Here is a 13,622-nt window from a genome sequence, read left to right as displayed (position 1 = left end):
TGAGTCTACAAGGAAAAACCTTACAAAAACATACAGACAATTCTTTATTGACTTCTAGATATTTATCAGAGCATCAAAGAGAAAAAATAGAGGCGCAATCTTTGACACTGTAATACATAATGCTCTGTTTAAAACAACAAGACTGTACAAAGACTTTCTTAGTGTTACTACAAAATATGTGTCCACAAAATATTGTTTTGGAAATATAACAGGACTTCCTATGTCTTTAAATCACATAAGCCGTAACTCTCTGAATAATAAAATACATAGACAGCTTGCCAAAATATACTAGAATATTTGGATTCCCCCTAAATATACAAAACTGCTTAGTGCAAGTAACAATAACATCTATATTAAAATAAATTTTCCTGGAAAGAATACACTGCAAAACACTAGCAAACGAATAAGCTGGTACCATACAAACTCGTACTTGGTTTCTGCTGCTTTGTTTTCATACTGGCCTACACTGAACCAATAAAAGCACAGGACAGCAGTTAATATGTAACACCGAACGCACTATTTAACCAACCATAAAGCTTGGTCTTTGAGGGCCAAGTGCTCTGAATATATGCAATGGTGGGTGCTTCTGAAGAAACAGAGACTTTGGTGTGGCTCTCAAAGGGTCAGTGATAACAGACGTGTCCCATGAAGATAAGCAATGAGCATATGTGTGTTTCTATTTGAATTGTTAAATATGCCTCCCTCTAGTGGGATATCTAGACAAAGTGCCTATTTTAAACTGCATCAGTAAGTTTTTTTTCGCAAAAACAATAGATAAATCCAATGACAAGCTCACACACCCTAAGCTTCTTCACTCCAAGCGCATAACCTTGATCTATATTTTTAAACCGCTCCGCTAACCTAGATAATGGCTTAACATCAGGGGTGGCCACATTTGATAAAAGCACCAGGCAAGTAATACCCAAATTACACCCCATAGTCCAAACAGCCGAGCGCAGCTCACCCTTATCCAAGCCTACAGCAGATTTCTATAAATCTGTAATCTTGAACCACTCCTGTGTTGTCCCTCGGTTCAGTCAAAACAACAGCAGCATGTTACAAAGAGCCGACAGTCACTCCACCCTCACGGCACTCTCTCATTTCAGCCCCACCCTCTCTATAAAACACTGTTGAAACATAGACGTGAAGGTGCACTTAAACCAGAATAAAAGTGACTGTATCAAATTTCTGCCTCTCTTTATAAATATGTTGGGATGTTAAAACACCCCTTACGTAAAACTACAAGTATAAAAAAAACATCGATTCAAACGCTGAAGAGCACATTCAAAATTTGCCTATGAATTCCATGTATAGCTGAACGTGTTATTTAACTCTTTGTTTCAAGGACATTAAACAAAAGCGCAGAAAGTCTGCGAGCAAGCAAGTATGAGAAGCTTAAATTCTGTATTCTACTGCACTATGAACTACTTGCTTAAGATGGTCCTTTAATAACTTGCCCCTATGTTAACATCACCATTACACTTCCGCAACAATAAACAGTCCCTTACTAGGTAACTCGCAAAGGGTGAGTGGATTAAAACTCATCATCGGAGCTGAGCAGGAGGGTTTTCTCATTGTCCCGAGAGCTTATGGAGCTATGATTACGGGAGATCGGCGGGGCAGTCACTCCCTGCTCCAGGGTCGACTGCTGGGTGTACTGTTGGTAAGCTGGGGAGAAATTGTGGATGGCATCCTGAACCATGTCTCCGGGGTTCATGGTCTCCTTCAAGCTGCTGGAGATGCTCTTCATGGGGGCACAGTGACCTTAAGAGGGAGGGGGGACATTTGTTACATGCAAAAGGACACAGATTTTATTAAAACTTATAGATGAAGAGTGTAGCTGTGCAAAGCTTTAGAAAGAAAGAAATGTGTTTTTAGACTGACTCTTAAGGTACGTTCACACGGCAGATGAATACAGTTGTCAGTCCGGTTTTAAAGAGTACAATCATATTCACACACGGTTCAAAAGTGACCACCGAATTCTGTAACTTATATAAAGGGATAGTTCACTAAAAAAGGAAATTCTGTCACGATATATTTATTGTCATGTTATTCAAAATCTGTATGACTGAATTTCTTTTGTGGAAGACAATAAGATATTTTTTGTCCATACAATGAAAGTCAGGGGGGGGGGTTGGGGGGTCGGTGTTGTTTTGGTTACCAACGTTCTTCAAAATATCTTCTTTTTTGTACTGCAGAAGAAAGAAAGTCATACAGGTTTGGAATGACACGAGGGTGAGTAAATAATGACAGAATTTTCATTTTTGGGTGAACTATCCCTTTACATTTATAAGCACCCATAATTTAATGAAGCTGTGATGTGTGAATAGAATATCGCATGAGAACTAGTTGCTTATCATAATCATAATGAAAACAACACCTGTTTATCAAGATTTGATGGTTGAATTGAGCCTCAATAGGACCGTTCCAATTTTGATAACACTTTCTTTTTTCCCATTTAGTCACTGTCACTATGGTTACAGGTGTTATTCAAGGCCATTGCAAGAATATAAAATGGGCTTGACTTTGGTTATTTGTTCAAACAGACAGTATTCAGTTCGCTCCTGTGGGCTTGTTGTATGAACAGTCACACCTGTCAGTAAACTCATTGTGTGAACATAGCCTTAAGGTACACAAGTCCGTACATTAAGAACGATGAGAAAATAGAGTTAAGATCAGAAACTGCTGCCTACCGTACTGTCCATATGTAGGAACAGGGCCTTTAAAATGCAGCACGGAAAGAACAAGAGAAATGACAGTGGTGGGGGAAGTATAGCATGGCATGATGGGAATTAAAGGGATATGAAAGCAAGAAAGGCGAAGACAGGAATGAAGCAAGCAATGAACAGAACAGCCAATATTAATGAATTCAATTAATGAAAAATGAAGGAATGATTACAGAAAAAGCAGAACAGGAAAAGAAAATTCAGACGTGTAAAATCCATTTAAAAGTTGTAACACTAAGTATTTTATATATATCATTGTTTTCGTGTACAAAGAATCCAAGCTGCGGTCTAAAACTCACCTAGAGAATCCAGTCTCTTGTCCATGTAGACTTTGTATGTAAACGCATGTCGCAGTGCCAAGGCGGCAAAGAACATCTCAATGCAGATGATGAAGTTCTGGTAGCCAGCCGCAACTGTTCCTTCACCAACAGAAACCTCGGCAGAGCTGATCTTAGGAATGGCACCAAACTTCTCCAGAATAGCCAGCAGCATACCTAAAGACCAATGACATCACATGACAACTCTGACAACCACATGGCATATCGTGGATACCCGAGCATCACTGCTGGCAGACAAACACGATGTGTTTTTGAAAATATAAAACATTTGCTTACCTTGCCAGAAGGAGAGGAAGATAACCGATTTGACCATGAAGAACTTCAGCATGGGCCTGTAGGGACTCAGGAGGTCTCGGGTGGCAAAGTAAAACAGGAAGAGGGCGTAGAGGGACAGGCTGACAGAGATGTTGTAGATGATAGTCACGTACAGGTAACCACTGGCGACGCTGTTAGGTGAGAAACAAAAGCCAAACAAATAAAAATGTCAGTTTAACACATAGGTTCTGTAGTTTTTTTTAATATATTAGACGAAGCATATGAAGCACGTACTTAAAGTCACCATCACGGTATTTCCCAAAGGCCTGCAGGATGACTGTAATAATGGCCATCAGAGGTTTGATGACACAGAATTGTAAAGTTGCCTGAGAAATGAATAAACAAGCAAAGAATAAATAAATAAAATGTAGGAATTTAGAGACATATTGTAAGGACAAACAGCACCCTGGGATTCTCTTTTAAAGGCACTATATAAAACATATTTTTGTTATGTTTTATATTAAATATTTGTGAGGTTATTAGTATATGAACCTGTTTGCAGAATCTCAGGAAGCCAATAGAGTAGGTCTTGCCCCAGAGACAACATGTTCCATATATACAGCTCGACCTGCAACAAAAGACAGGATCTTATAAAGCCATCACTCAACTTGAACTTGCAAAAATGCACCTGCAGAGTCTCATTAAAACATCAATAAGATGACTGATTCTGGGCCAAACCATCACACAAAGAGAATGAATAAACTGTGGCACTTACTCAATGGGTTTTCCTCTGATCTCAGCCATGATAGCACTTTCACCTCCAAGATATTCATAACAAAGGCTCAAGAAGTTATAGATCACAAATGCTGCAAAAAACAATCAAAATGAAACAGATTAGAATCTGCATTAATATACAAATAATAAATGAAGAGTTTGGTCCCAAAATGAGATAATCCGTTTTTTAAATATTGTGTTTTTTTGTTGTGCATTCCAATTAAAATCAATCAAACTCCAGTTGGTTTGTTTTCATTTAAGCCATAATAACTCAAAAAATACAGCTAAAGGCTAAAATACACTACAAGACTTTTACTCAGATTTTGCCCAGATTTTCAGTCTGGACTTGTTGCAGAAAGTCTGTGCCAGTCTGCAGATTTGATCAGTTAGTGTGTTTCTCTCTGCAACTTTCAAAAAGTCTGCAAGTGTATGCTTTCTAGTTAAACAATCTGTTCAGATTTTAAAAGTCTTGTAGTGTATTCCAGCCATAACTAACACAATAAAAGCATGATAACATAATAAAAAACATTTTGGAACCAAACTCTTCAAATATTAGGATTGTCTTCTTACAAAGGTTGCCCTTAAAGTCCCCATTAACCGGAAGTTGTGATAGTTTTGAATTCAATTATATATGAACATTTTGTTAAATGTTGCTTGTGTTTTCCATAGCGAACTTATTAAATAGTAAAAAACAGGTGTTACATTATGACAGTTGGATGGGAGGAGTTAATGGATGCTCCGCCCAAGCCATCCAACTGACATCATTGAAGATGGATAGTGCATTTTTTCTGGTTTTGACTAAAAATTAGGAGGACACATGAATTTTAAAAAGAGAATGACTCGCACTGATAAGCTATTCATAATAAACACAGCAATATTCCATGAAAATTAGCAGTTGTCATTTTTTATTTCACAGGGACTATGGGCAGTGTAGTTCCCCCCCTATTAAACACTTAGTTTAAATAAATGATCTATACCATCTACAGAAGTAGGGCTGTCAAACAATTAATCAAGGTTAATCACATCCAGAATAAAAGTTTGTGTTTACATAATATATGTCTATGTACTGTGCATATTAATTTTGTATTTATTAACACAAAAACATACACATACGTGCATATATATTTAGGAAAGATGTAGGTTTTAGTAGTATTTAGTTATATTTATCAATAACTGAAATTATTTATAAAGTTTATTAATTTGTATATTTTTCTTATATACTGTATATGCATGTATGTGTATGTGTTTATAAATACAAAATTAAGCACAGTACACAGACATACATTATGTAACACAAACTTTTATTCCGGATGCGATTAATCACGATTAATTGTTTGATAGCCCTATACAGATGTATATTAGGCACCCTGCAAAATCATTGCAAAAAACCTACTGCTTTATTTATTTATTGAGTTTTTTTCCCTATTAGACCCCTAGTGACAAACCCTTCCTGTATCAATTTTCAAACAAAATGTGTGACTTGACTAGATACTGGATATTACTCTTTAAACTCCAGGAATTAGCTCTTGTAAACTGTGGCATTAATAAAAGCATCTCCAGTGGGTGTTAATTTGTCCTCTTGCGTTGCTTTGTCATGTGTGAATCACTGTATGTGAGAGTGGAGGCTGAAGATCTATATATAGCACATGCACCCTGTAGCCACAGCTGCTCTTCACTGTAGTTTACTGCTGCCGAGTCGGGAATCAGACGACACGACAGTCAGTGCAGCTGGAAGTATTACGCAGATAACGTGGACCACAGCTTTGTATCCCACCCACATGACATTTGAAACAGTCTCACACCTCATCAGGCAAAAAAATCAAGCTTAAAGCTTTCTACCAAATGTCCATAAATCCAAAGGTTTACCTACATTACTTAAAATTCATCCACAAACAACAACTAATGAGAATATTGGTGTCAAATGAGCATCAGCTTTATTAGTTTATCCATGAGCAGTTGTCCTCTGTACCATCTGCACTGATGCATGCTATACACAGTTACCACGCAACAATCGCTTGTTGAAATCCCAGCAGACCGGAGACTCCGAGTACGGTTTAACAAGCACAGACCACAACAGCCTTGCTGCACCTCTGTAATAGTCAGCTAGACACAGTTACTTACCCTCATAGCAGTCCCTGAGTGTATCAAAGTAAACATAGTACTGGTCGTTGGTAAAGAAGAGAAGGCTGAGCCAGGAGTCAAAAGCGTAGATGGGGACGATGAAAAGGATGCGCACTATGTGCCTCTGCTCCTTGGGAGACCTGTAGTAACGCAGATGCATGTAGATCTGCGAAAAACAGTCAAAGGCATTTGATCGTGACTAATCAAGTTTGCTTCAAATAAATACTTAATAAGATTTAGAATAAACTGAAGTGAACCAGAATTATGCAAAGATCACATTCCTCGCGGTCTTAGAAACTTTAGGTTTTAGAAAATGTTTTATGTTGCAAGTACACTATTATTACTGAATAAAACAGGTTCAGAACGCTGGCGAGAATCGGTAGACATCCAGCTGGTTACCTGGTGGCAGGTAAGCAGAAGTGCCGTCCACACAAAGAAGCCAGACACAGCCTGGGCTGTGGTGGTCATGAGGAAGATGGGCTGCTCTGGTGTGAGCAGAGGAGCCTCTGGAAACCAGGAAATGTTGGGCCCGGCAGGAGCCATCGTGGCGAGCGATCCAGGAGCCATTCTGACAACGCCCCCTCCAAACTGATCCAACAAGGGCACGTCACGTCTCAACGTCTGTGAAATTAGTTTAGAAACCACCAAATATGATTTAGGTCTACAAGTTTCCAAACCACATTTTGACAAAATGTTTAAAGCACTCACAATTTGTCATTCATAGATCGGATAAAAGCGTCTGCTCAATGAATACATTTAAATAGCAAATATTACACAAAATGAGAAATTTTACCATGGTAAGTTAATTGACCATTTATTCTCCCTGTTGAAAGTGTTGAGTATTGAAAGTAAATTCAGACTATTCTTTAGGAAGTTTAAAAAGTTCTGACTTCGAAGATGACCCTTGTAGGGTTAATTCAGGTGAACCTCAACGTCAAAACGTGCCCCAATTCACTCAATGTTTAAATTAAATTAAATTATTACATGGCTCATTTGAATGCTTGATTCTGATTGGCCAGTCGCGACATTCCAAGGATAACAACCTCTAAAAAAACTAATAACACCCTGTAACCCGGATGCTGCAAATCATTTTGAGAGGGGCAGTTTAATATTACACAAAAATGAATTATAACTATGTCTTTATGATTCTATGATTAAACCAATTTGCCTGTTCGTGACGTTTGAACGTAGTTTCTTACTTTAAAACGAAACGGCTTTTCCTCGCGGAAGGTCTGCATTCGGTAAAAATGAGCTAATAAAATATTTCAAATTCACATTTTATGTCCAGTTTTTTTCTCATGTGGCAAGTACCGCTTCGCGTCGGGTCCTGATCACACTCGTCGGGGCTTATTTCTGCGATAACAACCGGCTGCCTGTACATTATCTCTTACTTAATTCAAATAACGGTCACATTACTTATAATTTACATATTAACAAAGTACACAGTACGTAACACAACAGTTGGAGGGCATGCTAATATCAATCAAGTTGACTAAGAACCGTTTTTCACCAGACACAATTCTATTCTACTAACAAACTGACCATTTTTGCATGTTTTTACAAAAAAATATAAGTATTAACAAAATACAATATAAAAACATAACTCTTATTCACCTAAATTTTGTTTCAAGCATTTAAAGATTTTCGCGTTTTAAACAATTGCCTTACTTTTTAAGAACGTCGTTCTTAGTTTGTTCATTGGTTAGTCGCTCATTGTTTATTAAACAAAGTTTTGATAACAACGTTACAGATGTAACTTACCAACAACATAAACGCAGTTTAAAAATCATGCGCCGTGCACAAAGGAAAACAGAATCGGCCTTAGATCCTCACAGACATCGCTACTGTCCGTCATCCATGTTTATACTCCTGCGCTGATGCTCTCTGCTGCTAAATCTGCTCTCTGTCCTTTTATTTCTTCCCATGAAGTAATTCACCGCGCCTTTCAACGCTTACTGTGTATTTTTTACTCTTTCTAACTACTTTTAAAACTATCTTTGTTAAATTGCCTTAAAGGCAATTTCTCCTTTGCCGAAACACAGCACTGAGTAAAATCTCTTGCGGATTAGTTTAACGGGAAAAAACTAGAAAACAGCTGTGAAGACAGCCACAACAGAGAGCTTTTCATTTTTTCTAAAATGGGTTACTGCTTCGAACTTCAAAATAAAAGTCCTCGTTCGAGGAACGTGGCTGCCGGAATGATCTCACTTTAAGGTGTTTAAATCATTTAAAAATGTGTTTAAATCATATATATGCTATATGGTTTAAAATATGTCATGCTAAACTTCTTATTTAAAATTTGCTAGCATAGGAATAAATTATTTTAAAATAAATTAATATTTTTTGAATTTTGTGTTTAAACAAACTGAAACGCTCAGTACTTTTATATATATGTGAGTTTATTTATAAATGGAATCATTGCTAATGTCAATGCACAGGTCATCATTTTAAATTTTCTATAAGCCACATTGTTCTATTTGTAAGAGAGAAATTCAGGCCTGTAATGATATTCAATTTGATATTCAGGCTCACTGGAGCCTTTATAACCTTCAATAATTTAACGATCATCCACAAAATCTTTACAAATCCATTCAATTAAGTGCACAAGCCAAACACCAGTTTTACTGTATACAACATCTTGGAAATTCTTAACTTTTGCATTTTAATATTGTACATGGAAAGGATGGTTCCACGAAACCTCATACATCAGTAAGGTATCAACATACAACACTCTTCTGTTTAAAGTAATAGTGTGAGGGACACATTTTTTTACAGTCTATCAAAAATTAATTTTAACTTTACAATCCAACAAGCAAGTCCCTTTCTTTCCCAGCATTTCAGACAAAACAGAGAACAGTCAGAGTAAAGACCATTATCAGACTGGACGTAAAAATTTCATTTTCCACTTCCACTGATTTTGATCTAGAACTTGTGGTCCTCATGAAACCTTCTCATCCACTGTCCACAACTCATTCATGCATCTGCGTTTTCGATGTTTCATCCCAACAGCAACAATCTGCGGTGCGTGAGGACGGGGAGCACGTTGTCCCTTACGAAAGTGTGGTTCCTTTCTTCTTTATTCCTGCCTACACTTAAGCCTCGGTGTCACACTCCCATTTTACATAGAAAGATGAATATAAATGCTTTAGGGGAGTTGTCTGTTGTAATCCTGCGAAATGAGGGAAGTTAATATTTTAACAATACAAGTTATATAACATAACATACTATAATAATGCTACAAAGGAGTTTGCATGACGGACCTCCTAAAAAAACAGTAAATGACTCTGAATATGCGCTCACTTCCCCATATGTTCGAATGGAACGCTGACCTGTGAGAGAGAGGTTAGAGAAATATAGCATTAATAACAATAATACATATTAAGAAAATGAAGTGAAAAATCATGTGAGCAGAACCTGTGGGGGAGTGATGCGGATTTGATCATGGCGCAGTGGGAGATCAGGGGAGGCATTGGCAGGAGCGCCACGGTGAAGCCGTAAACAGACTCTCCGTTCTCGCTCAGCTCCTCGACCAGCTCTTGGAGATGCATTTCCTGAAGAAAACAACAGCACAGAAGAGTCACAACCATGCTTCAAAAATAACCCGCTGACAGAAAAAGTGCCTCCAGTCATCGTTAAACTGACCAGACTGAGGAACACGTGAGGCAGGTGTGGAACTGGCTGGATCTGGGCCATTGCGGACCCTGTTAGAGGCCGGGAGGTTGGGGCCAGAGGGAATAGCACGAGCTGCTGAACTCTGGGGTCCACCTCCTGTCTTCTCATCTCTCTCCTCTCCTTCACCTCTCTGCTCCTTCTCTTTATCTTCTGCTGTCCTGCTGGAGCCCTGAAAGAGCCAGAACCCATAAGGTGAACGATGTAATGCAAATGTACTGTACTTCAAAGTACAGTATGCGCTGCTCCTGGACATCTACATTTATGTGAACTATAGATGCAACCCTCCCAAAAAAACTAAATACAGTTTTGGAATTTGCTGAAATATTAAAGTGAGATGTGTGTTTGAGTGTGAATTCAATTTATTCAGAAAGGTAGATTGAGCACCTTGTTCTGCATTAAATAATGTAAATAATGTTTTAAAGTGCATACAAATTTTAGCATGTTCCAGTCAAACACGTAGTCGTAGGAAAATCCCTGTCTGTGGAAGAGGTTCCTGAACAACTGTCTCAAGAAGGAGTAGTCTGGCTTGTCGTCAAATCGAAGTGAGCGGCAGAAGTTCATGTAGGTGGAAAATTCGGCTGCAGAAATATCAGAGAAGAGGATGTGGAGTAACCAAAAAACAATTTAAAGGGATAGTTCACCCGAAAATGAAATTTCTTTCATCATTTAGTCATTCTTGTGTCATTTTAAACCTGTATGACTTTCTTTCCTCTGCAGAACAAAAAAGATGTTTTGAAGAACGCTGGTAACCAAACAACATTGGCCCCCATTGGCTTCCATTATATAGTCACAAAACCACTGAGACATTACTCAAAATATCTTCTTTTGGGTCCCACAGAAGAAATAGTCATATACAGGTTTTGAATGACATGAGAGTGAATAACAGCCATGCAGAACATTTGTATACGTAACATCAATCAGCATCCATTTACTCACATGGATAGCCCTTGCAAAGCACCTCAATGGGGGTTGACATCTTTTTCTCACTGATTCGCTCATACTTCTGCCGTTTTGTGGCTGCTTTAAGGCCTTGCCAGGGAAGAGAACCCAAGTTAAAGTACATAAGCACATAGCCGAGGGATTCAAGATCATCCCGCCGAGATTGTTCTGTGAAAAAAGAAAGTGAATAAGGAATAGCTCAAAATTAGCAGTCCAATGCAATGTTTTTAATACCAAAATGTATTGCAGTGACCGTCTTGTACTCTTACCAATGCCCAAATGAGTGTTAATAGAGGCATAGCGGGCAGTACCAGTCAGGTTCTTATTCTCACGATATGGAATGTGTTGATGTGTGCGGGCATCTCTGTACTTCTTGGCTAAGCCAAAATCTATAATGTAGACCAGGTTTCCCTTCTTGCCGAGCCCCATTAGGAAGTTATCAGGTTTGATGTCTCTGTGAATGAAGTTCTTGGAGTGGATGTACTCGATTCGGCTGATCTGGATAAAAGAAAATTTTGAGAGTACTTTGAAAAAGTGTTCCAAGTGTACAAAATGAAAAATGTCTTATTGGCTGTTATGTTTTATGACTATACAGTAGGTTTACTTTAGTAATTTATTTATAACAATAGTTCACCCAAAAATGAAAATTCTGTTATAATTAACTCACCCTCTTGTCATTCCAAACCAGTAGGACTTTCTTTCTTCCGCAGAACACAAAAGCAGATATTTTAAAGAATGTTGGTAACCAAACAACGGCGGTACCCATTGACTTGCATTGGTTTTGTGTCCATACAGTAGAAGTGAACGGGTCACGCAATTGTTTGGTTACCAACATTCTTCAAAACATGTTCTTTTGTGTTCTGCAGAAGATAGAAAGTCATACAGGTTTAAAATGACAAGAGGGTGAGTAAATGATGACGGAATTTTTATCTTTGGGTGAACTATCACTTTTATACAGTTTGTCTATATTCAATTATACAAGCAAAAAGTTAAACAGCCAAACTATATCAAAAATACGAATAACATTGTAACTTTACCATCTGATCTGCGAGCAGTAAGACCGTTTTAAGTGTAAATTTCCTTGAGCAGAAATTAAACAGGTCCTCCAGACTTGGACCCAGAAGCTCCATCACCATGACATTGTAGTCTCCTTCAGCACCACACCATTTGATTGAGGGAATACCCACTATGGATGAAGGACACATTTCTAGAAACCCATTCACAACATAACAGATTAAACTGGTGGAAACTGATCAGCAGCTGAGACGTCTCACCTCCACCTTGCATCATCTTATAGAACTTGCTCTCGATATGTAACTGTGGATGTTTAGTCTTCACACTCTCCAGTTTAATGGCTACCTCCTCTCCGGATGTGATGTTTGCGCCTGAAAGATTTTATTTTCACACTTCAAATCTCATGAAATCTAGATCAATCACAAATGACTGAAAATGCCTAGAATGTATGTTTTACCCAAGTAAATATCGCCAAATGAGCCGCTTCCAATCTTTCGCCCGAGGCGATATTTACTCCCAACGCGAAGCTCCATGACTTTGTCCCTAAAAACAGCCTTAAAATCACATGAATATTAGTACTATGCAGATCAAATACACAATTCTTCTTCTATATACTGTAGATACAATGTATCCAAACACAACTGCAACACACACATAGGAAGATCACTTTAGCATTTCTTATATAAAGACTATCTCCAACTCAGATTTTGAACATTTTGAACAGAAAAGGCACACAAAACTCATGTGCGCATGTAGTCAGAACCACTAGAAGGCATCCATCTTACATCTGACATCAAGTCATGTGATGCAGTGCAACACAGTTCCTGTTCAATACGAATGAACTTGCAATGAACAGGTTAATATTTATTCTCTCGCACCACCATCACAGATCATCAATGTGCACTTACATATGGTGCATTCAGTATTTTAACAACAACTATAAACGCCAGGATTGAGAATAATCTAGCCGTTGCGTGAGAGTTTAATGACGTTTGCATATTTAAACACACAAGACAAATCTGTCTTCAATGGTTTTCAGCCAGTTTTGTAGCAGCCGCACCCAAAAACACGTTGACACCGAGGTTTCACTAACTGACCACAACGCTCACAATCACTCAGCACAAGCAAATGAATGTTAAATGCCCGTGTCCCGATATGACCTTAGAGCTGTAACATATTTGCTTACCTAGCGTGATGGTCGTGGAAAAGTGAGGCTGATCGACAGTCTTGCGCTCGTACGACAGGACCCTGGACAGCGAAGAGTGAAAGCGTCATTTACACGTCTCACAAATGTCATTCTTACCACAGCTTCCCACTTCACACATTGAAATCCTTCATTTTATTAGGCAGCACACGGATTGACCTACTTGCATTAGCAGGCTAGCGAGCAGCAGCCTCCCTTGTTTGTATCCCAGCGCACTTCTCGCAGAAATGATGTCATTCACAAACTAGCGAAAGGACCCGGATCACTTCAAGGGGCAGCGCGCGTGCTAGCAAACGGACGTACAACGCTCACGCAGTACACAATAAATCAAGTTTCCCTTTACTGTTAGGAAACTTTTTAGGTTTTCGACAGATGTTTTACAAATATTCGTTTGGATTATAGCTTTTAGTAGCCTATAACCTATTCTACTAGGGTTATGTATGGGTAGTTGACAAATAAACCGTGCATGTGTCCTATGGCGTGACAACAGAAAAACATTTGAAAACATGTTATACATGTAGAAAATAGCATAAGAGATGTATCTTCATTGTTAGGTTTTTTTTCAAGATTTTTGCTGTC

The 13,622-nt window shown here is 38.4% G+C and overlaps 2 protein-coding genes across 3 annotated transcripts; both read right to left on the bottom strand.

The window, feature by feature from the left end:
- Positions 1-31: 31 nt before the first annotated feature.
- tmem184ba (transmembrane protein 184ba) lies at positions 32-8,326 on the bottom strand. 2 transcript variants are annotated; one of them, XM_057358616.1, is made up of 10 exons: positions 7,976-8,326; positions 6,614-6,835; positions 6,215-6,380; positions 4,095-4,185; positions 3,872-3,947; positions 3,614-3,705; positions 3,341-3,510; positions 3,026-3,220; positions 2,694-2,720; positions 32-1,764 (listed from the first exon to the last, which is right to left on the bottom strand). In XM_057358616.1, the coding sequence occupies exons 1-10, from the start codon at positions 7,982-7,984 to the stop codon at positions 1,535-1,537; spliced, it is 1,278 nt and encodes a 425-aa protein (XP_057214599.1). In that variant the 5' UTR covers positions 7,985-8,326; the 3' UTR covers positions 32-1,534. The 2 variants fall into 2 exon arrangements, with proteins under 2 accessions (XP_057214599.1, XP_057214600.1); XM_057358617.1 differs by lacking the exon at positions 2,694-2,720 and having other exon boundaries at positions 7,976-8,325.
- A 266-nt stretch (positions 8,327-8,592) lies between these two features.
- csnk1e (casein kinase 1, epsilon) lies at positions 8,593-13,287 on the bottom strand. The gene is made up of 12 exons (XM_057359303.1): positions 13,207-13,287; positions 13,026-13,087; positions 12,297-12,393; positions 12,100-12,210; positions 11,863-12,011; positions 11,095-11,323; positions 10,823-10,993; positions 10,316-10,464; positions 9,857-10,055; positions 9,629-9,765; positions 9,475-9,543; positions 8,593-9,383 (listed from the first exon to the last, which is right to left on the bottom strand). Exons 3-11 carry the CDS (start codon positions 12,370-12,372, stop codon positions 9,511-9,513), a joined length of 1,254 nt encoding a protein of 417 aa, XP_057215286.1. The 5' UTR covers positions 12,373-12,393; positions 13,026-13,087; positions 13,207-13,287; the 3' UTR covers positions 8,593-9,383; positions 9,475-9,510.
- Between the last annotated feature and the right edge of the window lie 335 nt (positions 13,288-13,622).

Source organism: Triplophysa rosa, linkage group LG18, assembly GCF_024868665.1.
Source record: "Triplophysa rosa linkage group LG18, Trosa_1v2, whole genome shotgun sequence".
Classification (NCBI taxonomy): domain Eukaryota; kingdom Metazoa; phylum Chordata; class Actinopteri; order Cypriniformes; family Nemacheilidae; genus Triplophysa; species Triplophysa rosa.
Note: the sequence above shows the minus strand (reverse complement) of the source record. Positions and strands in the feature narration are given on the sequence as shown.